At 41.9% G+C, this 27,112-nt stretch overlaps 1 protein-coding gene across 6 annotated transcripts in view; it reads right to left on the reverse strand.

Annotated features, from left to right (window-relative positions):
- The window catches only part of MTUS2 (microtubule associated scaffold protein 2), a 326,089-nt gene that overhangs the window by 161,812 nt on the left and 137,165 nt on the right, over window positions 1-27,112 (reverse strand). For all 6 annotated transcript variants that reach the window (XM_068930158.1, XM_068930162.1, XM_068930156.1 and 3 more), the window contains one exon: window positions 23,813-24,019. In XM_068930158.1, the coding sequence (XP_068786259.1) occupies window positions 23,813-24,019 (207 nt within the window). The remainder of the gene's footprint in view (window positions 1-23,812; window positions 24,020-27,112) is intronic.

Consider the following 27,112-nt stretch of genomic DNA (forward strand, 5'->3'; position numbering starts at 1 on the left):
CATAAAGCACACTTATCTTAAGATGCAGGACAAATTTGGAGACAACTACACGTCATCCATGATGACAGGCTTGCCAAAGATAGTCTAGAGCTAGAGTCAGAGTTGAAAGCAGCCAAATCAAAATCAGCCAATGCCCACAGCTCATCTTTATAGATAGGAGATGGTATCAAAATTTAAGGTATGAATGGATAATATCTGACTCATCGCTGAATAAAGGTTCAATAAATACACCTGTACTAATCACATGCTTTTTTTGTACAAGACAAAAGAAAAGGAATTAAAAAATCCTAAATTATGGAGATAAATTACTGGGCAAAGATGAGTTTTTCTCTTTCAGGCTAGCCAGAGATCACCACCAGGAAATCAAGCCTCTCACACCCTCTTATTAGGAGGCAGGCACATAAATTATTTTGCATGCACTCCATTTTTCAAATGATGCTCACAAAAATATCATAATCATGGCTTAAAACAGACATGAAATCCTGGATATGAAGTAATGATAACTCCCACCGATTGCATCAGAAAGCTGGAATACTGAATCAGGGCAGAATCACATGGCTCCCTTGGGTTCAGTTTGTGCAGACACATGGCAGGCCTGCATGGGCAGGCAAGGGTGGCTGGGGGACCTAAAACTTTAGGATGACCCACTTTAGGATGTGGTGAATAGCTCTCCACACTTCACTGACTGCACTGACTTGATGCCTGTCATCTACTGTGGGAGTGCAGGCATCCAGCTCACTTATAGCTAGTATCACATGTAGCTCACATGTGAGTAACATCATGGGTACCAGAATCTAGGTATCTGAATTTGAGGCTGAATCCTTGAGATGAGATTTGTCTGTGAAATCATAGGTGTCTTAAGTCCCGTTTTTAGACATCTCAATGTATCCAAGACATCTGCATGGCACTGTAGACATGACACAGGGCATGCAGAAGAGGCGTAGCAGCAGCTGGAGGCCAGGAGGCTCCCCAGAGGTATCTAAGACAGCACCAGAAACCTACACTCACAGGCTGAATCTCACCCTCAGCATCTTCCTTGTGCTTTCATCCAGTGACGATATTGTCCTGTTTCTTTAATACAGAGCATCTCATTTAGGATGATAATCTTTATTTTGATGAAAAAGAACTCCAAAATCACAAGTGCCATAATGAGAAGGTGTGTTTATTGCTAGATGGCAGAGGGACACTATTATCATTATTAAACTGCCCACGAGTAAAAGTCACTATAGCCAAACAAAGTGCCTTCCCACCTAGGTCTTCTTAAACAATGCTTAGGCACCTGGGCTGGTGGCTGCAAGAGCTGAAACTTCCAATTTCAGTTTACTGACTACATGTGTCATTTTAATGCCTCTGATAAGGTCGTGTTTCATCGAGTGCATGATCAGGCATCCCATCATTGGCACCTAGCTCTAAGGCACTGAAGGTTCACGGCCCGGTTTTTTGTTTATAGTACTTTGAAGGACACAGCTTGTTGTTATGGAGGACCTGTTTACATTTCAGCTGGTTTGGAGGCTACGACGGAATATAGCCTTTTTTAATGCCCCTTTGTCTCAAGCAAGCTGCCCAAGGCTCTTGCTAGGGGAGGGCCTGTACTTCCATTTATTCTGAACACAATATGACTGAACTCAGACGGTGGGGAGCAGAGGACCGTCTCTGAGTGGAAAAAAAAAAATCTATGAGCAAACTGAACTGGTCCAATTAATTAACACTGCCTTGCTTTAGCAACGGATACAGAGCAAAACCCTAATTAAAAGCAATAGCCTATCTATATGTAAATGTTCTTGCTATTTCACTCTATTTTTTTTCTTCATTAGCCAGAATTCTTCATCTTATAGTGCAGTTATTTGCAAACTAGCTTGAAGGGCTCATTCACTGCCAAAGCCTATCTATATAAGAAGAGAAAAGTTTTGTTTGCTCTCAACAAAAGAAAGACATTTAACACTGGATCACAATGCATTATTTTTGTGCTTAGCAATGTGACTCTGTGCCCTCTGAGAAGGCTTTCAGCTCTAGTAGTTTTTCAGGTAGTACAAGCGTTACGTGAGCACGAAGACTGCTGGTCAAAGAGGAGCTTCAAGTGACATACCTGGGGTGAGATGGCAGGAAGATGACAATATGCATTGTCAGCTGCAGAAAAGAAAGTACATGGGGGCCATAATTGGGGTGAGTCTACCCTTCTGTTCAGCGGCACCCTACAGCAGCCAGCAATAGGAAAATATAGATTGTGGTGGGCTCTCCAAGGTCTAGCCAGGGGTAAGTCCAGCATGGCCAGTTACAGCCTGGAGCTTTTCCAGCCAGCAAAAGGAGGTATTACTCCTCTAGAAATCATATTTGCAGTATATGATAATTAGCATCTGCTGGGGCTGGTGAGATGAGCCTCAAATTGCTGTCAGCTGTTTAAGCAACCACCATCCCTGTATTGCCAAGGCTTCTCCGGGGAGACCTTCCCTCTTTAATCTCCCCCAAGTCTCCCTTCGCAGCTTGGGAAGCTTGCTGGCACACCAGTACCAGTGTTACAGGTACCCAGGGACAGGGCTGCCACACAGGGTCCCAAGGCATGCAGGGAGAAGGCAAACTGGGCTGTGCTGAAAGCACTGGAACAATTTTTTAAGTAAACAGCAAGGGACTGTGGGATAGACAAAAAGCCCCCAAGGGCAGTCGCAGGCATGCAGTGCTAGTGCACGGTGCAGCTCTCAGGACCATCCCGCTTGGATGCTTGAAATTAATTTGGTTAGATGATGACTAAGCAATGCAATTTGCTGGGCTACAACGGGTAAAAGCAAATGGTAACCTAGATCACTGGGCATTCTTTCATTTTAAACTTTAAACCTTCATTTTAAACCTTATCAAAGGTATTATTTGGAATACAGAAAATAATTTTAACATGAGTCTCTCCCTGAAGACAACCTGTTTATAAGCAATACATTAAAATATTGACATTCGCTAATAAATATATATATATATTTGACAGTAGCATATAATTATTAATAGTTTAACATAGCATTCTTTATGATAACTAAAACTTGTTCATTCACACTAGGAAATACACCTCTGTCACTTCAGGAGAGAGAATTGCTAAGCATTAGATCACTTCCCATACAATCATCTCTTCCTCTCTCCATGGAATACAATTTTGGTAAGAGTATTACTGGGTCACACCAGGGGATCCTATCTAGTCTTACATGATAAAACATGAAGACACTGAGACTACCCTGAAATGCAGTTTAAACCATATTAAGACTACTACTGTAGCTTTAAGGAAGGAATAGTATTTTCTCCATTCTGTACTACAGAAAAGATTTACATTTAAAGGAACACTTGCTTGAGTTCAAAATTTTCTGGCAATGTCCAGTCTGTTTCTTTGTCACAATACCTGATATCACCAAAAGTTTCAGCATATATGTTTCCCAGTAAAATTACAATATATTTAAAAGATCTTTTAATGCCTGAGCACACATTACACTCTAGCAGTTTGCAAAATAGGGATGTTAGAGCCCTGTTGCGCAGAGAAGTACTCACGGACTTGCTGCGGAAGTGCCACGGCAGTTGCGCCACTCAACGTGCACCCTGTCAACCCGGGGTACGGGTCTGCTGAGATTCTGGCTAGAGAATACTAATTGTTTAGGCTACAGAGAATGCTGTTTATCACTTGTAAAGAATTGTGCATGTTTACAGGGCTCAAAGATAATATGTATTAATAAATCAAAACCAACCCCTGCACATGGCAATGTAGAGCACAATTGGGTCACTAAATCTCCAGTCTCTAAGTTATTAAATCATTATAAGTGCAGGTTTAAAAGATTCAGCAGTACTCTCTAAGGATTCTGAAGGATTTTAAATGCTGAGATATCTATCAGGTCAATTGCTTTCAATGATAGATTAAGCATGTGCAAAAGCTTTCCCTGATATAGCTTCAGCTACTGTTGAAAATAAGAGAGTCTAACAAATGTATTTAGGACAATGGAAAAAAAAATCCCTCTACCATGTGCGGAAATGGGACCAAAGGCTTTATTCAGAGTCCTTTGAAGAAATGCCTCCTGTGTTTTTTAATCCGCAGTGTGCTGGTATGAGTGCTGCATGTTCATAAGGCTATAATAGTACCCCCTTTCTTGCACTGGGGTCCCTCTGGCATTGGATAGGTTAAGCAATTCCTGGTATTAAATTAGGACACTGGCTTCCTCTGGTAAGAAAATTCTTGCATTTTATATCACAGATGATAACCTACTCTACCAAGGAGAAAAAAAATAGGTGCACTCTAGAAAAGAAAAAGGAATATGCAAACACATGTCTGAGTAATTGCAATGATGTGATATATAGATTATCTGAATACTGATTAGAATATTTTTAAACTAGATAGATAAGTACGTGTTGACTCCAAGCAGCTGAGCTGATGCTGACTGTATGGTTCAGTAAACCGCATACAACTAAGGGAGAAGCTGAACAGTGTAATGTACTCACTACTGCTCAGCCATTAAGGAGAAATACATTTGATGCAATTGCAGCTCATGCTAGGCAGCTTGTCCTACTACCTCATTTTAGAGCTACCAGTATTTTTTCTTGATTGGGTTGGTAAAGTCAACGTCTTCAGAATGAACTGAAAATGCCCGCTCTTTTTCTAAAATGCTCTGGTTTTCTTCACTTAACCATCACTGAAAAAGATAAATAAATTTACTCTACATACAGCTTAAAGACGTCTTAGATGCCCACCTCCATTTATGGAATGTTTTGAAGGTGAACAGGAAGAGAATAAAACACAGTTAACACAGTGTCATGCACTTAACCTGTGAGAGAGCTGAGAAGACAGGAATTTGAGTGGGCTAAAGCCATCCTAAGGGCAGCTTGCACATAAGTATAAAAGGCAGTACTACATCTCATCCTTTGTAAGAAGGAGGATCACTTCCTTGGGGGGAGTTCCGTTTTTTCAGTAATGCTATATGGCCCATTTCATTAGTGAGAGAGGTCTCTCTCTCACTAACGAAATGAAATGCACATGGTGTGTTTGCCAAGGGAGACCACGCTTCACACCGGGCCTGGCCTACGAGTCTGGGGACCTGGGGTCCCCTCCTGGCTCTGCCGCTTGCCATCTGGGTAACCTTGGACAAGTCCTGATAGCTCTGGAAGGTGTAATTTCCTCTCCTGGAAGGGGAGCACTGACTCTGACTGCCTTTACGGAAAATTTTGCAAAGAAGGGTGTCTATTAGAAATAGGATATGATCAGAGGTCTTTGAAAATATGGCCTATGAGAAATAGTTGAAGCATTTGAACTGATTCATTTCTAGAAAAGGGAAAATGAGATGAGACATGACAATAGTTTTCAAGTATGTATTAGGTAGATACAAACACTTTTCTGCATTCTTCACAGATAAAACAAGAGCAGCAGGTCTAAAGTCACAGAATCACAGAATCACAGAATCGTTTACGTTGGAAGGGACCTCTGGAGATCATCTAGTCCAACCTCCCTGCTCGAGCAGGGTCACCTAGAGCATATTGCCCAGGATCACATCCAGACGGCTTTTGAATATCTCCAGCGAAGGAGACTCCACTGCCTCTCCAGGCAACCTGTGCCAGTGCTCTGTCACCCTCACAGTGAAGAAGCTTTTTCTCAGGTTCAGATGGAACTTCCTGTGGTTCAGTTTCTGCCCGTTGCCTCTTGTCCTGTCGCTGGGCACCACGGAGAAGAGGCTGGCCTCATCCTCTTGACACTCCCCCTTCAGATACTTGTACACATTGATCAGATCCCCTCTCAATCTTCTCTTCTCCAGGCTGAACAGGCCCAGCTCTCTCAGCCTTTCTTCAGAGGAGAGATGCTCCAGTCCCCTCATCATCTTTGTAGCCCTCCGTTGGACTCTCTCCAGTAGGGCCATGTCTCTCTTGTCCTGGGGAGCCCAGAATTGGACACAGCACTCCAGGTGAGGCCTCACCAGGGCTGAGGAGAGGGGCAGGATCACCTCCCTCCACCTGCTGGCAACACTCTGCCTAACGCACCCCAGCATCCCATTGGCCTTCCTGGCCACAAGGGCACATTGCTGGCTCATGCTTAACTTGTTGTCCACCAACACTCCCAGGTCCTTCTTGGCAGAGCTGCTTTCCAGCAGGTCAATCCCCAGCCTGTCCTGCTGCCTGAGATTATTCCTCCCTAGGTGCAGGACCTTGCACTTGCCTCTGTTGAACGTCAGGAGGTTCCTCTCTGCCCAACTCTCCAGCCTGTCCAGGTCCCTCTGAATGGCAGCACAGTCTTCTGGTGTGTCAGTCACTCCCCCCAGTTTAGTATCATCAGCAAACTTGCTGAGGGTGCACTCTGTCCCTTCCTCCAGGTCAACGATGAATACATTGAACAAGACTGGACCCAGGACTGAGCCCTGGGGGACACCACTAGCCACAGGCCTCCAACTTGACTCTGCGCCATTCAGCACAACCCTCTGAGCTCGGCCATCCAGCCAGTTCTCAAGCCACCTCACCGTCCACTCATCTAGCCCACACTTCCTGAGTTTACCTACAAGGATGTGATGGGAGACAGTGTCAAAAGCCTTGCTGAAGTCCAGGGAGACAACATCCACTGCTCTGCCCTCATCTACCCAGCCAGTCATCCTGTCATAGAAGGCTATCAGATTGGTCAAGCATGATTTCCCTTTGGTGAATCCATGCTGACTACTCCTGATCACCTTCTTGCCCTCCAGATGCTTAGTGATGACCTCCAGGAGGAGCTGTTCCCTCACCTTTCCAGGGATGGAGGGGAGGCTGACAGACCTGTCATTTCCTGGCTCCTTCTTCTCACCCTTTTTGAAGACTGGCGTGACATTGTCTTTCTTCTAGTCCTCAGGCACCTCTCCTGATCTCCAGGACCTTTCAAAGATGATGGAGAGTGGCCTAGCAATAATATCCGCCACCTCCCTCAGCAATCCTGGGTGCATCCCGTCAGGGCCCATGGATTGATGGATGTCAAGTCTGTACAAAAGATGTCTAACCTGATCCTCCTCGACCAAGGGAGAGTCTCCAGCCTTCCTCTCTTGTCCCCAGGGTATGGAATTCCTGAGGGCTGGCCTTAGCAGTGAAGACTGAAGCAAAGGCAGCATTCAATAACTCTGCCTTCTCTATATCCTTTTCTTGCTAGAGTCTTGCTAGAGAAATATAGGTTAGACATCACGAATGATTTTTCAAATGGTAAGAAGAGGAATAGGTTTCACAGCAAGCTGAGGACTCTTATTTAAACATGTTATAAACAGAGGAGAGAAATTTCTGCCCCAAACCATTCAGGTGTAGCTGATCATGCCTTGGCACAAGGACATCTCGCAGTCCTGCCCTACTTTCAATGGTCCCATTTCTCTGATCTCAGAATGCTTTCTGAAATGTTTTACATATTCATTTTACTTTTTAATTGAAAAAGTAACTGTTATCAAATATGACCCTTTCTAGTTGTACTCAACTAATGTAGACTTCCACCTGAGCACCAGAATATAATACACGTTAAGACATTTCTATTTTCATGTTTTTTTGTCCATATGAAAGCACCTTTAATGTCTTTAATTTCTCACTATTCTGTGATTATCGTGTTCTAATTTCCCTGCAGTTCATAAGACAAAGTTCTCTCATTTCCCTATTCAGCATTAATGGGGAGGCAGCTCAGCTGCCGGTTTTGTAAAAAAAAACACCCACGGGATTAACTGAGCTCCAAGAAACTGCTTCACAAATTTGAATACTTTGATATGGTAAGTGCCAAAGCTAACTTTACAAAGATTAAGGACTATACATACTTCACTGCTGGGACGCTTTCCTGCAAGTTCTCCCTCCATCCAGGAAGCCTGGAGGGGATAGAGTTGCGTCACGTTAAAGCACAAATGTTCCTAAATTTTTCCCTGCGGAAGCAGAGCTTTGTTCCACTTAAGATGAGAGCAAGTGGCTAAATATGACTTTTGTGTCTAAACACTTCAAACACTGTTCTGAAGTGTTATCGTGCTCCTCCTAGACGTGGTTTAGGCAAACCATATCTTTTAAAGCATTGTTCCCCCAGCTTTCTCTGTTGTGCTCTGAGGAAGTTCACCTCTCAGACCCACCGTCCTGGAATAGAGGAGCTCTGGAGGGCTGGAGGCACTGAATCTCCAAATATCCCACATAAACCTCCTCCAGCTATGCCCCAAGACAGCTCATAGGAGAAATGTGACATATTCACATAATTCTCACTTCTCCTTCCACAAGGCAGTCATAATAATGCTTGCCTGCTACAGAAGTTTTCTGAAAGAAAACTATCTGAAGGTTACAGTATTCACCACCACCCTTAAATAGGAAACGCTTTAGAAGTATCAACATATCAACCTGCACTTACAGGCAATATAACCAGCTCTGTTTGTCTATTGAAAATAAAGGTTTCTGTGTCCAGCCAAATTATGCAACACAGCAAGGATGAAGTCTGTCACCTCATTCCACTGCTTCAGTTAACGATAAAGTAGAGGGCAATTTCTAGAAAATCAGTGGATGCTGCACTAAAAACACTGTGCAGAGAAGTATTCCATATTTCAGATAATTGAGATTCTTTATGTATTTGGAAAAAGAAATTACAGTTGAAGTGCCTTTTAATCTGTTCTTTAAAAAAAAAAAAAAAAACGAAAGTGAGATATTTGCAAATGTGGTATTATCTGCTGTTGTTGGACCTGAATGATACAGACTCCTGGCTGGTGCTAACCATGCTGTTAGAGACCTCTCCTTCTAAGGTGTACAGCACTGAGTAGTCCCAATTAATCCAATTAAAGAAATTATTCATGTTAATATATGTGCAAGCGGCCTGTAAGCCACTCCTTAATTATTCCCCATATTTGTATTGTTTCATTCCCATGAACTGCTCTGAACTCTTGGACAGTTTGTCCTAGAACACTGTGCTATTAACCACCGCGGCTCATGGACAGCTCAAGACTCCCTGAAGCGGGGTGGGCGCCGGGGACCATCCCCAGCAAAACCATTCCTTCCCCTCTGCTGCAGACTTCACATTGCTCAGTGACTTTTTATAGCTTTCTGATCCATTTCCTTTGAATCGCTACGACAAAAATTGCTTAACCATCAGCACAATACTGCAAAAATAGAGGAAGAAGTTAAAAAAAAAAGAGTGATTTGTTACCATATCTTTGCTAAAACGATGCCATACTTGAATAGTTTCAAATCTGCTAAGCAGCATTTAGGTCACTGAGCAACAAAAGTCCAAAGTCAGCAGTAGCATATTTATCTCCTCCTGCACCAGGTCTGCAAGCTAAGGCTAAAGAGAGGTTAAATAAATAAAATTAATTTTAAAATAAAATTTATTAACTAAAATTAAGTAAATAAGAATTAAATGTAAAAGTAAAATAAATTTAAATAAATCTTACGCTAAATGAAATGCTGTAAACAAAGTATTACTTGATAGGCAGGAATCTACACTACGTACAGGAACGCACACTATCTGCCACAAGACCTAAAACACACTAAGTGCTATGCCAGCCTAGCTTCCAGGTTTTTGTTTGTCTGCGCTGTGATTCTGCATCTTAGCATATTTGCATTAATATTATTAGGCTTGATACCACATTAAGGACTGAGGAAGTTCAGAGCTTTTGTCTCACAGCAGCACTTCTGCTCACGGTGGGATCCCCCCTGCTTCAGCAGGTGCCGCAGATTGCGGCAGTTGTGCAAAAGCAAAGTCAGGAGATATTAATCCTGTGCAACCGAGGATCCTTGCCCCGCAGAGCCGTGAGCAGAGGAAGCGTGTCGGTGGACTCAACGGGTTGTTAGCCATGGGCAAAATTTTTGCATGCTCAGAGTCTGCAGGGCTAATTGGATGGAGCAAATTATCCACTGCAATGAGTTCGTTCAGGCCTTGTCACCAATGTGAGATGACAGAAAACTCAGTCAGACTCCAAGATGAACCAGGGCATTATTTTGAACAACAGGAGGACCTTGTGATGGAGGGCAAAGCTGCAAAAACACGGAAGGCCAAGTTTGGCAGACGCCCTGACATCTTTGCAGTCCACCTATGGAAAAACATTTCAAAACTCCAAGAGAGCTTCTTGTCCCCCAAAACTGCCTCTCTAAAATACCCCTACAGTGAGGAAAGCTTTCAAGTAAGCATTCCGCAGTTTCCAGGAAGCATTATCAAAGCTAACTGCTTATACATTTAATTTGCTAATTACAAACTGTGCAAATGAGCAGGGAGAAGCCTTGCCTTTTACCTCTGCTACCCTGGCCACTAACGTTACCACAATTCTTACTTTAGTGCCAGCCTTGCAAATCACATGCATTGTCAGAAGTGCATATGGTGCAATACAAGTGATGAACAGCCCCAATTAGGCAGTCAGTTCCTTGTCTAAAGGCATGAGACAAACTAGCAAAACAGAGAAAGGGCATGGGCACTATGAAACGAAACACTCATTGATGACTACATTTTAAATGCTGTTAAAAGAGGGAACGTAGCATACTTTATCAGGCTGATTTATCCAAATATAGGGCCTTATGAGAAGGAGAGAAGTCATAAACAGATGACAGCAGAGATTAGAGGACCACTGCTGATGAACAGGGAGAAGGAGAGGACAAAGGAGAGGCTCTCTGCAGACAGGTACCTGGCTCTGTGAAGCACTGGAAAGTGAGGCTAATGCCTAACTTCTGATAGAGGAGTGTTTCTCATGTGGAAACAGGAATACTAGTAAGGAAAGCATTACTTTTGTCAAGTGGAATACTGGTTAAATCACTTTTGCCCAAGTTAGAATTGGGTAAATGCTCTTCATCTGCCTTTACTCTCTATTACCACATGGCTTCTGGCATATAAGGGCAGAAGAGGGCATTCTGCCCTCCCAAGAGCCAAGGATGCACAGTGTCTCAAGTCCCCATCCTCACCCGCACCACGGCTGGCTGTGACCTGACTGCTTGGCTTTACCTCTGCGCACACAGAGATGGAGAAGAACTTTTCACAGCCAACCATGAAGGGTGGAGACTGGCTTCTGACAGCTGGTAAGGTACCCAGTTAGGAAAAGGTTTACCATCCAGCTTAACAGATTGAAAAAATTACGTGTTTACAAATCTGGGAACATTTTTACTGTTGGCTTCATGGAAAAGCCAGCCTGTTTTAAAGTGCATCAATCTTTGATGTTTTAACAGTTTTTAACATGATAGCTGGCATGCCCTGAAGTGGGGATTACCAAGTTATTCCTAGCTGGAAATTGTTCAGGCTGCCATTGGATAGCTTGATCTTCCTGCTGTGACTGACAGCAACCTTTTATCACCCTGTGAAGTACTCGGGGAATTTGTTCAATTAATCTGAATTTTTTATCTGCAGATATTTTTGATTCACACAACAGTGAATCACAGCTCAGAACTGCTTACATTCTCCTAAGCTTCCTACCTTCATAACTGTGCTGCAGCACCGTTCCTGCATAGGATCATTGGTAAGCCAGGTATAATTTACTGGGTTTGTTAGAACAACTGTCACTTTTCCAAAGGAGTGGGACTGACTTGCACGCATAGGAAAGAGTTTCTTAGCATCAGTTTTTTTCTCTTTTCTCTTCTCTTCTCTTTTCTTTTCTCTTTTCTTTTATTTTCTTTAGAAACACACATACCACATTAAAGCTCAATTCAGTTTTTTCTCTGTTCTTTTCTCTTCTCTTTTTCTTTTCTCTTTTTTCTTTTTTCTTTTTCTTTTTCCTTTTCATTTTTTCTCCTCTCTTCTTTTTACATTTTCATTCTACTTACTTTCAGGTTTATGCTTTTTAAAATTATATATTAAACATTTTTTTAAATTTACTTACAAAACCTTAATTTCTTTTAAAGGCCTACAGAGACCATGACGTTACCTCTTATTCTTCTTACTTTCCCATACAACTTGACAGTGTACAGGCCTGTTTTGTATCTAAATTTACAGGCTGTGACAAGTGATAAATATCCTAATTCTGAAAAGCTATTGTGTACCTCTGAGACAATTAAAATTCCTTAGATACCTAGCTGTAGTACATAATGCATTTAGTCAACATCAGAACATGTCAGAGAAGGAACGTTTTATCCCAGGACACATCCAAACATCTAAAAATAGACTTTCTGTTTAAATAAAAGGATTGTAATAATGTTCATTGGGAAATCCCCTTTCCTCAGATTACAAAAGTAATATTAATTCCCAGACCATCCAGCGCTCTGTGTCAGGAACAGAGCAAAAGATTCTATAACAAGAGCCAAAGAAATATTCTTTTTTGGAAGAAAAATACTGATTGATTAAAAACAATGCATTCTTAATTCTTTCATCTAACCCTCAAAAGTCCTCCCCAGCACTTCGGGATGTGGACTGAGCTCTGGCCCACCCTGATCCATACAGTTTAGCAGTAGCAAAAGGGAATATAAGCATTTCCCATCAATTGTCCAGACTTCTTCATAAGATGTTTTGATCAAGACATGCTGTTTTAATCAAAACTTCAATCATTCCTCAGTCAGTTTTGCTTAGTTTTCTCTGCAGGCTGTACATAACTTTCCAGAAATGACCGACTGGAAGGCAGTATAATTCTAACGAGTGGTAGAAAGGAAGTTAGCCACTGATTAAATATAAATACTAAGTTATCGTGGTACTTGAAATATACATTATTTCAGAGATCTAAAGCAATGGTAGGAAACGAGTCATTCTTTGGTTTGCAGTATTCCTTCTCTGTTTTAGTGGTGAAGTTGAGAGCAGATTCCCAATTCTTCTTAGCCAGTGAGAACCTATATTCTTTCCTCATGGCTAGTTTAAGTACAGAATATTGTGGAATTTGTCTTCCTTGAAAAGGTTTCTTCAGAAAGGAAAACGAAAGAGAAGAGCAATTTCATGTTCAGCTGGAGAAAGGAGAAAGGTTCATGAAAAGCAGGAACTACCTGTTCTGTGTTCATTTTGTCTGATAAAGCTGCACGGTGACAATTAGTGTTTCTGGTGCTCGCTTTTGATGTCACTTCACCAGCTGGGCAGTGTAGGCATCATCTCCATTGAGTTCTGCATACCAACATCTACTTTTTTGTATAGTAACACACACACCACAATACCAATAGCCCAATCCAGATAGTGCAAGGAGGTGCAGTAAAATAACCCATTAGTCTCATTAAAAAGAAAACATTGTTGGCAACCAAACAGAATCGCAGAATCACAGAATCGTTTACGTTGGGAGGAACCTCTGGAGATCATCTAGTCCAACCTCCCTGCTCAAGCAGGCTCCTCTAGAGCATATTGCCCAGGATCACATCCAGACGGCTTTTGAATATCTCCAGCGAAGGAGACTCCACTACCTCTCCAGGCAACCTGTGCCAGTGCTCCGTCACCCTCACAGCAAAGCAGCTTTTCCTCAGGTTCAGATGGAACTGCCTGTGGTTCAGTTTATGCCCGTTGCCTCTTGTCCTGTCACTGGGCACCTCTGAGAGGAGACTGGCCCCATCCTCTCGACACCCTCCCTTCAGATACTTGTACACGTTGATGAGATCACCTCTCAATCTTCTCTTCTCCAGACTGAACAGGCCCAGCTCTCTCAGCCTTAACTTAACTTCCACTAACAACAGATGTAGAACTACCAATGGCAAATCACAACAAACCCAGAGCAGAACAGGAGCCCCCATGGCCTGCCTGAGGGAGGCACAGATGTTCATCTGGCAGGTCTGGTGGTGAGTGACACACAGCTAGAGATGTGCCCGGCTCTGACACAGACCTCACGCACCATCGTAAACTGAGGCATGCGTATCACAGGATCACAGAATGGTTGAGGTGGGAGGGGACCTTGGGAGATCACCTAGTCCAAATCCCCTGCTCGAGTAGGGTCACCTAGCGTACATTGCACAGGACCTGTCCAGACGGCTTTTGAATATCTCCAAGGATGGAGACTCCACAACCTCTCTGGGCAACCTGTTTCAGTGCTCTGTCAATGTATGAACACCGCTGCCCATTCTCACATTCGTTCATGTCCATGAATCACAATGCGTTACTCACTTTTCCTAAATCCTGTTATTTTTGTGTAAGCATTTCTGAGCTGGAGTCTTCTACAGGCACAACAGTGGTAACTTGAAATAAAGTATGTGAAACCATATCAGCAGTCCATGAAGAGTGGAACAGGGTAAATTAAAAATTTATTCTGTGCAGTCCAGCTTAATTGACTCCTTGCCATGAGGAAGATAGAGTTAGGGCTTGTTTGCAAATTACAATCAAGCTTGACAGCAGCAGCTCTCTCAGCGACACTAACCCCACAGGTGTGCCCTGAAGGCTACCACATGGCAGGCAGGGTACCATCTTTCAGTGTCGTAGCCAAAGGATTAAATGTTTGCTAGCAGCTGATGGCTGTATTGCTGATGTCAATACTTCACATTTTGTGGTAACTGCCACCCAGGAGGAAAATACTGTGCAACTGTTTCCATTTTATTCAGCTTAATGTTCTTCACTGCAGGGTCTTGGTTTGTCTTTTTTTTTCTGCTAGTGCTGCTTTTACTTATTTTAGTCCTCAATCAGCTATCTTTTAACAATTAAATTAACTCCAAAAATCCCAAATTGAAATCCTGTGGTCTTGCACCTGTCACAAGGCAAAGAACTGCAACATTTTTAGCTGTTTACAGCCTCAGGTAATCTTGCGTAGGCCTCCAGAGACTGTCAAGCACAAAGTCTAAGGGAAAGGCTGTTTAAGTTGCAATTTTTCAGTTCTTGGATCACAGCTAACAGACTTGTGGCAATACTGCAAGGTGCAGAAGATGCTGTTCCTTCTTTTTATTGCAGATATTCTCAAGAGCACCTGGAAGACTTACATAAATGACCTCAATTTTAACCTGTTTGGATTAGATTAGCAGGCTGGAAAAAATGTCATGGGTGAGAATCCAACCCAACTTCTACGTGGGAAAAGTCTGTCCTCTATAAATAGTGCTGTGCTCTTTTGGCTGTAACACTTTCCTCGCTACTAAATTAGATTCACAAGTATTTTACAGGAATCGTAATGGGATCAAAGGAGAGACCTTCTTTGAAGTTTGCCTTCCTTTGCTCCACTATTAATACATACCTGCACTAATCTACCATGGTTCTCCTAAACTAATCGGTCATTCTCCCTCCCCCAAAGGGACAGGTATACATGCTTTTTTTCAAATCCCCATTTATTTGTGCTCATTATCCACACTTCATTTTGCGAGGACATAGCATTTGGTTAATTGATTTTTCACGTACTGTAAAGAGGCCAGCTCTGTTTTCTGAAACATTTTGCGTTAAATGCAATTTGATAGTAATATTTACAGTACATGTAACTTTGGTGCTGTTTATTGCTAGTAAGGCACGCAACAAATTCATAATATTTTGCCTTTGACAACAGATATTAATAATATGATTGCAATAAAATAATCTCATTCTCACTTTTTTAATGTGATCCTCCTTAAAAGAGATCAAAAAAAGATCTAACCTTAAGGTTTGTTGCCTTTTGTTTAGGGAAATAAGCATGGGTGAGCAAACAATCTCATGGACTCTAAGGAGAAATTACACATGGGGAAATACCATTTCAATGATCATTTCAAAATTTCCATGATTCAGAACTGTGATTTGAATATTTCTTTGTCTCCCTGTAACTCAAAATTGGCTTCCAACAACTATATCAAACTTTTCATATCTTTAAATTCCATTAAATATTTACTTCCCAGCTATCTTTGAAAAAATTCTATTATCACAGAGTGTGCAATGCTTATTGTCGTTGACAGTAATTAGCTCAACTGGGACCCTGTTGGAATCATCTGTTTTAAAGACAGAATCCTTCACTGTGCTCAGCAGGTCTGATCTCATGGACAATACCAAACTCAGAAATTTACCGAGTGCAATATGCAGTGCAGTGTATTTTAGAAAATAATCTTTTTGAAATTCTAATGCATCTAGATTTTCACAAGCCTGATTTTCAATGAACATGAAAACTGCAAATGAAATCAACTAAATATCCAGGTGGAAGCTGGCTCCAGTGACTAGCCTCAGTACTTAGGTCTCCCAAATTAACACTTTCTAACTATTGATTTCTATGCATAAATGTTAAATTTATATGCATGAAGTGCTAGTGCATGAGAGGGACAGGCTGAAGAGGAGAGTTTCTCAAATGTCCTGGAGAGGATACTTCATTAGTGGGAGACTATGAAGACTTCAGCTATGATTCCATTAGAAAGCAGATTAGCCCAGAAAGGCGGGGGGGGGGGGGGGGGGGGCGGGAGGGGGAAGGAAATGGACGAACTCTTATTTCTTATTTCTTCAAAGTCTTATTTCTTCATTTTCCTTAGGGCTAAATTGGGAGATCAATCTATTCCAATGAATGCTCACAGGGTTCACTTTTAAAAGCATATTTCCCCCCTCATCAGATAGAATAGAAAGATTAGAATGTGGAAAGGAGAAAATTTATAGTGAGCTTTCTGGTCTTCAGAGGGGTTTTAATTTGGATGTGACAGATAAGTTCCAGCTGCTGCTCGCATTCAGATTTGCAAAAGGACATTTTAATCACTACTGTGCCAAGTGTGGTGCCACAGAAAGATGTACGCTGCGCTTGTCCCTGCTATAGGCTCTGACCTCAGTTTTCTCCCCAGACTTTGAAAGTGCGCTCTGTTGGCACCTCTCTTTTAACCCTGGCTACCGCAGGAAGTAGCCTCTATTACCCACAGCACCCTTGGAGAGCGGGCTGTTTGGTCTCACTGAAATTAGATGCTTTAGAAAATGCGATTCAAAGACAAAAAAAATGGTTATTTTAGAAACGGGCTTCACTGATTTCATTTTATCCTTCTAACAAATGAATGAAGCCTGTCATAACGGCAATAAATGAAGTAGGCAGGATCTCCTACTGGCCAGCACAGAGCAGGATATTCCAAAACAGCCACAGAATATTTTTAAGATAAAGGCAGGGCTGATGAAGCAGCCCAGCACAGGGGTACCCAACCAGGCTGTTGCAGCCTCTACCTTCAAAAGACTGAAAAATGAATCAAACTGCCAACACCTCCCCGTACAGTCAAAGGAAGAAGGTACTTCTGCGACGTGCACAACCTCACTGCGGGGCCACGCGCTACCCTCTGCAGCCAAACCAGCGGCTGGCAGCCCCGCTGTGTTTTGTTGCTATCCGTTTCTTCCTTGTACCTCCATTATCAAATATCTGTGTAAACATTTTCACCCTCCCACCTCCTTTTACAGATGGGGAAAGTGAGACGGCAACTTTCACTCACTTTTTAAAAGCCAGACACAAGCAAGTGCCAAAAACTGGAATTAGAACAACCAGACCTGGGCACAGACAATTTTAGCACACAGACGCATAATCTCCAAGAGTGGGCTTGTTACTTCTAAAATCTCAGCTTCTATACGACATTTTACAACAATAACAAACGTGGTGATTAAGTATTGTGTTGAAGTCGAGCTGGCACTAGAGCTGGGAAAATTTTTCAGCTGTTCTTCGCTCATAAAAAGAGGACTTTGCAGAAGTGACAGTTGCATGGATTTGTTCAGGTTTTACAAATTTTCAGCTCAAAAAAAGAAAACTTGTAACCCTGAAAACATTTCACGTTCAAATTTTCATATAAAAATAGCTCTGCGCTTCTATATCAGCTTGATCTTCCTGCCTCCACTTACTCATGGCAGGAAAGAGTGGCACAGATCCTCACAGTACGGTAACTGCTCCGATGTACAATGAAAGAGGTAACAATGTGGACAGCAAAAATATTATCTAAACTATTAAAGTATTATCACATTTAAAATTCTATCACAGGCATCGTAGTTAAAACCCACTGAAATGGATGGACGGTTTATGCCGCATCACTGTTGTGTCCGTCCCTGCAAACACAGACAGGGACTGCGGTGCCTACACCTCCAAATCACTCTTTGAAGGTTTTTTTTCACAGCTGTAACAACTAGAGTATGACAAACAAATGCTGAGGCTCTGGAGGGCACCTGAAACATCTTTTCAGGCCCTGCTCTTCCTGGTTAGCGTACTGTACTTTCCCAGAGGTTTTACCCCACAAAGCTGAAAATCCTGACCTAATATAGTTCTATTTTAGTCCTATAGAAGTGATTCAGTAAAGTGATTCTTCCATCAGAACAGAAGAAGATAGGAGGAAAAAAAATAGAATTGATGATGCAGAAAAATCAACAGAAAATCAGTCATAGAAATATGCTTGGAATGTATTTTCATACAGGAAAGTATTGTTTACTTAATTTACTTAATTATATATTTGAGAAAAAGTGGTGTTTCTGTGCACCATGTTACAGTTGTGAATGTTCTGCCTTTTTTTGGAAGCAATTAGCCATTTATTCAAGACTTCTGTTCTCACTCTAATTTCCCCATTTCTCCACCCACCTGAATCTGACATACTTTGACATCCTTGCTTATTAGAATGGAAATTCAACATTCAGAAAGGCCAAGCAATGAAAGGCCAAAAAGCAGTGTGAAATTAGGTTGTAAAATCTGTATGTTCTATAAGGATCATGGGGGTTTACACAAAACTTGCAGTTTCCCGTTTCTATATTTTTAAACAAAAATAGCTGTTCTGAGACACTAATACAAGTTTGGAAATATTCATCACCATTTTCTTGCTTTGCCTGAAAGAAATTGCTTCAGTGCTTGGAACTGTGGGTAGATATTGAACAGCATTACATCTTCTAGCCTAGTACCTTGCCAGAGAAGAATTGTTTCTAATGCTATGCTATTATTCTATTTTAAGAATCTTAAGCAACAGGGCTTTCATCACTTGAGTTGCAAGATTATTTTACAGACTGTTAGATCTTATGACTAAGAAGTATTTCCTGATATTATACCTACATTTTTCCATTTCCTAAACTCATAGCAGTTATCATATCTCAAATCACTCTAAATAATCCTTCTTTCTTCCAATGCTGCACACATCCAACTGTTTCATAGTGTTTAATGAAGTGTTTTCCATGTGGTACTTACAGTATGTTAGAGTCTGTTCTGATTAGGTATATAAAACTAATTATGTGAGCAGAATATTCATCCTACCACTAGAAATACAGATATGAGCAACCCAGAGAGCTCTGAGCAACTCTTAACAAGGAAAACAGAAACTACAGCCTGAGCATAATGTTACTCTACTATAGAATTACCAGATAATGCTGGAAACCACAGTCACAGCTGTGGAAACTTTGGTATCTTACATTCAGATTCAAAAGCTCTTAAAGCAAATATTACTGGGGCAGATGCAGGAGAAGCTTCAATAGTATATTTTAAATTCCAAGGGAAAACATTCAGTTATTTAGTTATAATTTATTTAGTTAGGAGTGTTTTCATTTCCATTAACACATTCTTTTCACTTCACTCAAATCATACCAGTTTCAGCCATTGACATGACTTTGCTACTCGTTCACTTTTGCTCATACTTAGCAGAACACGCAAGCCCCTCTTACACTGATTAAATGCATAGTGCATCTGAACTTTTAAGTTCTAGATAGTTTAGAGTGTAAAAAAACTAGACAAGTTTCAAGTTTCTTGCAATACAAAAAACTGCTGCCCAAAATGGTTTAGAAGATATATGTATTTTTAAGCTCAAAAGTACTAGGCAGGAGCTGAGGGTAAGCATGAACTTTTCAGGTAAGCTTGAACAAAAGTAGTATTTGAAAATAGATCTGGGGAACGGCATGAATTTGGGGGTACAGAATGCAGTGCGGAGTCCCAGCCTGGGACTTCACGACCGCCTCATGCACCTCAGTGCCAGAACATGCATGTCCTGCAGCTTGGTGTCCCAGCGGAAGACTTCACCCGGTTTGCACTGCGATTTGCTGGCAGTAGTGTAGAGCTACTCTAATCCAAAAAGCAAGGGGATGCCAAGTGTGAATCCAGTGGGGAAAGCTGCGCTCTCCTTACAGAGCAGAGAAGAGCACTGGTTGCAACAGAAGATGGACCCCTAGGAAACGTATGGACAGCCCTCAGGGTCCGCGTTTCTCCGAGGCATTTCATTCAAACACAGCTGCTGCCTTGCTTGACATAGGGAATAAAAAGCTCGTGCTGAACCATTTTAACCATTTTGTTTCAAACATGGCAGCACAGCCAGTGGGCAGCTGCGGTGAGTGTCCCTGATCCATCTCAGGAACAAGCTGCCTCTCTCAGAAGAGTGGTCTTTGGCTTCTGCAGTCACGTCCCACTGCCTTCCACCAGCCGAGAAGATGGCTCCCTTGCCAGCAGCACCCCAAACGGGATGCATGCGGCCTGGCTCCCCTATGTGCCAAGTGCAAGCAGCACCAAGTGGATTTTCAATGGCCAAAAATGACCAGGGAATTGTTCTCATAGGTCACTCCTCTGCCCCAGAAGCTGGTGAGAGGCCTGGGTGTTTTGGAGGGGGCCCTCCAGCCCCAGCAGAGAAGTGACAGCATCACTTCAAAGCAGAACCCGGTTATGAATGATCCTGATCTGCACCTGATGGCGTGGCTGCGTCAGTCCACACATTATTGCCGAGCGGCAGCCTGGCTTATGCCTATGGCCTCAAGAGAGGTGCCCAGCCGTGCCCCGTGTCGACAAGACCAGAGAGCCAACAGGGAAACGTTGCACAGCCTGCCCAGTCTGCTCTGCGGGAAAAGAGCACCGACCCTCCACTACACATCCATTTAACTGAGTCAATAAACGCATGTGAGCTATTGCCAGAGCCAGAGAGTCAGCTGAGCAGACCAGGACGTCTCATCCAGGCTTGCTGCTCTCAGAAAGGTCATGGGAAGCGGAGAAACCTGGTTAAGAACAAAGCTGCTGCATAACAGCTTCATTAACAAACTTCCCCACAACACAAATACCATGCCTCTTTAGACTAAACAAATACGGTTTTAGTCTCTAGACAGCCTTTAATCACTATTCGTATGTCAAAATGAGACACCAGTTGGGATTTCTGAAAAGAAATGCAGCCATTACAGGTTCTGGGAAGAGCTAGCACCATGAAACACCTGGTAGGGCAGAAAAAAGCAAATATGGGATCACATAGGGACTTCTTCAGATCAACAATCACTATCTACCAAAAAACACTCTCCCCCCAAAATACACCTGTGTTTTCCTCTCACCCAGCTATAGCCATCTGCTTTTTAGAAACTGACAATGCACTGTGATTTTTTTACAGGATTAGATGTGTTTTTCACTCTGATAGATATAAAATCTTGAGGTGAGCCCCTCCACTTACAACAGTGGCGGCTCCTCCATTTATAACATATGCAGGCTTGTAAGTTGTTTTCAATTATAATCTCTCTCCCCAGCACACAGAGATGCTGCTTAAACAGGAAACTGTGTTATCATATATCTTTGAAGATTTCTAAAGCTAGATCATTCAGCATTTTCTACCCTACTGAGCTAGGAAATTAAAAGTAAAACTTTACCGTGGTTTAGTTGAACGCATGATCTCAAGTAGTAACTACAGAATCAGCCATTTATTTAATTTAAATAAAATCATTCTTCCAGTGGACAGTGAAGGGAAGAAATAATATGTTGTGCTAAGACTGCTAGGCCAATACTTCTCCCCTACACCCACTCTTCGGTTACTTCCTGCGCGTGTTGAAGCACACTGCTGATCTGTGTTAAATAAGCTGCACCAGAACGGAAGGCAACTAATTTGTGCTCCCTGGGTGCAGGGCAACTAATAAAACTCTTGCTGGTACATAGACTATAAATAGAAAAAGAAGATACAGCTTCATACTGATAACATTTCTATGAAAGTTAATTATTCATCAGTCAGGAAACAATTTTTTTTCTACCGCACTGGAAAGAAAGTAATCCTATCAGGAGTAACGAACAAGAGTTACAGCGCTTGCCTTTAAGCCAGCGGAAGAGGGTGACATTAGGTGAACTCTTGGGTGATGAGGGCTAACCTGCGGGCTAACAGCCTGAACACCTGTGGGAACGCCCCTTCGCCCTCTCTCACCCGGCCCAGGCAGTTTCTGCTCCCATTCTTTTTGAATTAAACACAAATAAAAACAGTTTTAACTTCTTGGCCAGACAGCTGTGCATGTAACACAAACCATGTTAGAGACGACCCGCTGGAGGTGCTCGTTTCTCTACTTCTCCCCATGCAGATGCAGGGAAACCAGACAACTGCTGAGATACGCTACCTAACTTGTGGGCAGCAGCAGAAAGGATAGTTCCCATTTTTCGCCAGGTGACAGTCTAAGCTTGTGCCTACAGCACTTTGTACAAGAACACCTCCCACAGGCAATTACCTCCTGACTTTTAAAACACATGCATCCAGAAACACTCTTTCAACGTGCACAAGCTGCTCCCAGAATCCAAAGTCTAATATTAAAGATAGCTACCTCCTTCAACTTAGTGAGCTGAAACTAAATATCTGAGCTGAATGCTTTCACGTACTTGTGGTGAATGAAACACCGTTTCACATTTTATGTGCAAACATAATTAAAAAATACACCACAATATAGAAAGCAAATCAACCTCTGTTGAGATGAGTGAAGAGTTTGATGTAGCTTCCTGGGTCTGAGATTACTCGTGCTTCTTCCAAAGTTTGTGAACTGAAAGCAATTGACTCAGTTTAGAGTACTTTAATTATTTAGAGAATTCTCTAATACATTAAACTATATGCACCAAGTGTATTCAGTAGGATACCTACAGATGAACATATGAAATTGCTGGACAAGAACATTTCTTGTTTGTCTAAGCAGGAATTATATAATTCTTTCTCCCCTGTTCTTAACAAAGGCTTTTTGTAACCTAAACCAGAAAGATTACACTACCTGGTAAAAGGAAAAGCTTTCTAAAGGCATAAAAGTAGGGCAAAAATGCAAAGCAAAGCAGACTGACTACCCCTCAGAACAAAGGAATGCTCATTATGACATAAATACAAACGTGCAGTCAGTCCAAGAGTAAAACAAGGATTCAGGTGTATTTTTAGCGACATTATAGGAGTTAGAACTCACTGGACATTTTAGTCTTCTGCATTTCAATGACCCCATTTAAAAGCGGAAAGAGAAAATCCTTAGGGTTTTTCATTTTCATTTTATTTATTGTCATTCATTTCAGATGAATACTAACATGGAAAGATTTCGGACCCTGCAGCGTCTTGCTGCCGCTGGCAGTTTATGCCACCTGGTCGCCCTCTCCGTGCTCCTGCAGGACTGATGCCACTGGATTTGATACTGACACGGTTCAGGCTCAATCCGCTCTTCAAAGAAAAGCTGGTGTGAAAATCCCTTAATCCCCCTTCCAGCTCTGAGCCCAGGGCAACTGCACACTTCCCAAAGACTGCATGCTGCAGCGTGTATTATTTTGTACTTAATAAAATGAACAGTCGCTACAGAAAATAGGATTTGAAATGCTACTTCCGCCAAGGCTTCTTTCCGAGTTTGGAGATGAGACAATAACTCTGATATCAGTTCTGATCTTATTTTATATCACTGGCATTTGTTTGATTAACTTTCTAAATCAAGTTTATCATGCTGCATATAAAGAGCCATAGGAAAAAGCAGATGAGAAAGACTGTATTGCTCATTTTAGAGAACCTTTATCCTAACCTGTTCTCCATGACTACAATGTGCTTATCAGTTTACTGTGTTTATTTACTTACTTCAGCTTGTAAGAAGGAAGATTCTAGGTGAGAATATAATACAAAGATGCCTCAGGTCCACTCTTTACGCAATTTTCTCTGCAATAGGGAAACTAATCCCTTATATATGCAATACATGTTCAGCCAATATTCGTCTTTTATTAACAATATTTTTAAAAAATTAAACTGGGAAATCAAGATTCCAAACCCACAACTCAGTGGCACAGAAGAGGTTAGTGAGCGTTACACAGATTAAAGTAGTCCTTGTAGACAAACTCCATTTTGGACAATTCTGGACTACATCTATTTAATATTCCCCCAAAAGAACACCACTTTTTGGACTTACGGTTGGTTGTCCTGCTTTGATCGCTCTGAACGCTGTCATTTGACTGGTTGCTTGAGACAGAGGATACGCTTGAGCTCCTGACAAAACCAAAGGCTGCCAGCTTAGCTGCTGGCAACCGTGAATAACCAGGAGGACGAAGTCCAGACTGACCCGGCTTGGGGAGATTTGACTTTGCACCATTTGGACATGGGCCTTTTTTAAGATCAACTGAAAGAAGAAAAAGAAAAAGAAAAATTTTATTAAACAAACTAAACTGGGACATACTGAAGGGTACTTGTACCAACTAACTATCTAAAGTCAGTACAGAGAGTGAAGACAAGCTTTAATGGCTGCTCAGTCTGCAATGGGGTCCCAATCTTTGCTCTCCTAGAAAGACATTCTGTGAAACGATTACAGGTTGCAATAGTTTTTAGAATATGAAATGCAGCAAGAACCCACAGGGCAAAAAATCAGAATTCCAGCAAAGTAATGTAGTACCAGCCTGTTACTTGTTTTCTTTAAATGCTATCTTCTTTCATATTGTTTCACTTTCTGATTTTTCATTTATTATTTGCCAATTAAAAGAAACTCACACACAAATATATCCCGCGCAGCATCCGTTTTTGGAAACTGCTATAGAATGCCAATAATTCTCCTCAAGGACACAGTACTTCTTTGTACTCTGTCAAAGAAAATATTTATTTGGAATCTTCTTTCTTTCAGAATTTGCTAAAAGAAAAATGCCCTTCTCTTGCACCAAGCCTGGGAAGAAGGACATGCCCTGGTAAGGTATCCTTTTTTAACATACCACTAACCATTTCTACTGACGGATTTCACTTCATTAAAAAATATCAGCCTGTCTAGATCATATCAACCAACTCAGACAACTGTAAGTAGCAGGTTATCATCGATAAAGTCGGGCAACAACAATAATGGTTAATCGTGTCTGGCTGTGGTAACCACTAACTCGTCATCCTTCTCCAGTTTGTGTCCTCACCAGTATTCTACTCCTCTTCCTTAGGCACACTTTTCTAGAAAAATCCAAAATACAGTTGCATAAATATCCCAAGCTGTCACTGTATAAGGACTGAAGTTCAGAGTTTGGCTTGTTTTGAGAGGCCTGGATAGCAAGTGGATCTGGACATCAACTGCACATAAAGTTTGGACAGCGTTTCCCTTTGTATTTTTGACACTGCCAGATTTCTGTTCCCTGTGGAATCGCATGGAGGGAGGATATAAAAAAAAAAATCAACAAAGTTTTCTAAAAGCTGATGCTGGAATGTTTAATCAGATGGGATCGGTAGGTCAGGAGACAAGGGAGCATTAGAAATATCAATGTGTTCCATCAGAAAAGGCCACAAATTCACCCCATTTCCATTCCCTTTTAGTGAACACTGTTTGGGCATTAGTCTAACACATACTTCAAAGGAAGAAGTGAACATTCATAATACTAAAGGGAAAATAGAAATTAACTGCACCATAAAAATAGGGCCTTCACATTATTACAGTATTTAATTCTTTTGTAAACTATGTAGGTCAGAGCCTTATTAATTTTAAATGAAGCATTACGCTTTGAGGAGACTTTACAGAAAACAAGACTAATTCCTTCTTCGAGCAGAAAAATATTACGGGGATTTTCAAATATAGTTGTGGACCTCATTACAATAATAATACTAAACTGCGTTTGAGAAAACTAAGCCTCTTCTTTTGCAATAAGAATATATGTAACACCAGGCAAAAAACTAGTCTTGTTTTTTGTAAAAAAAACTTTCCTACCTATAAAATTCGTAAATAATGTTACTTTTTCCGTGAACAAAAGAATTTATATACTCTAAACCCTTAAACCTGCATCTTCTTGTAACCACTTTTCAAGAGTTCAGCCCTCCAGTAAGTTACAAGCAGATAGATGTCTGACTGTAGCACCCTTACCAGACCAGAGGAGGACCTGCTGTGGAAAGTAACTAAAAGGATAATAACAGATACCTACAATGTGTGATGAAAGAATGTTAAAAATCCCTGTTCACCCTTTTTTCACTAACAGGAATAATTCTGGGCTCTGATCTTGAATCTGACTTCATTTGGCCTGCGTGATGGTCACTCACACATCATTGTAGGTCCAGGCACAGGTGAAGATCAGTGCAGGCACATTAGGAATGAGAACAGCGAAGTTGTGATGTTTGCCATTACTGGTTACTGCTAGGCTTGTGCAGTAATGCTTTTGCAACAGTATCTTATAGCTGGTTTACTGTTATCTGCAACACCCCATCAAGTCAGATTTCTTCACTCCACAGTGGTACGACTTGACATTCATGTCACGTCTAAATGACTACCCAGCAAAGCAGCACAGAACTAGTTCTCAACACTGTTCTTAGAAGCACTTGCAATTATTGCAAATCAAGTTGACTAATTTTAATTATATCAATTTAGGAACAATAAAAAAGTATCCAGTGAAAGGCTTTAAGAGACCCCAATGCTAGAAATGACAAGTTAATTATCTTTTAGTCAGAATCTCTCTATTTGAGAGGGCTAATATTTTCCTGCCTTGGCAAATGCTGCAAGGTGGGATTCAGATTGGCTTATGCGAATGTCAGATGATGCTTTTATCAGAGAGTGGTGATCCCACGCCCTCCTCCCTGCACAGCTAGATGCATCCTGCCCTGCCAATGCTGACACCAACGCTTCAGCGGCTGTGTGGCCGGAGCCACACTTTCCCAGCTCACTGCACAGCACGTGCAAGTTAGAGCCGCGACACGGCCTGACATCAGCCTTGCTAGCTATCTATAGGACTAATTACAAGGAAGAACCGTGTGCAACAAAAGGCATACATCCCCGTCACAGCGTGCCAAATGTTCTCTGTGTGGCATCAGTGGCGGGGCAAAGTTCACACAGCCTCGTAGCAATGTGAAGCAGAGGTGAGGACCTGTGGCAAGGGGCTGCAAGCACTACTGCAGGGCAAAGAGTCTGCCCTGGTAAGCGGGCAGTTGGAAGAAGATGTGGGACCATCTCTTGTGGGTTTTGCAGGTTTCCGAAAGAGGCGCAAACAGGCCTGCCCCAGAACAGGTTGAGAGTTGAAGTTCCTCCCTCCTAAGAGCCTCTGAACACTGAGGTGGGACTCAGAACTAAAATATTTTAGAGTAAGAAGCTATAAATATCAAAAAATTCCTGTAGCAGATTAAGGGAAATTCCACTACAGGGTGAAAAAAAAGTGGTTAGAAATGCTTTTGCTTAAAAACTTGAAATGAGCTTGCCCTAGGGACGCACAGTTCACCCAGGACTTCCAAGTCCCACCTTAACAGCAGGGAAGCTGCATGCTGTGCAGCC

Source organism: Struthio camelus, chromosome 1, assembly GCF_040807025.1.
Source record: "Struthio camelus isolate bStrCam1 chromosome 1, bStrCam1.hap1, whole genome shotgun sequence".
Classification (NCBI taxonomy): Eukaryota; Metazoa; Chordata; class Aves; order Struthioniformes; family Struthionidae; genus Struthio; species Struthio camelus.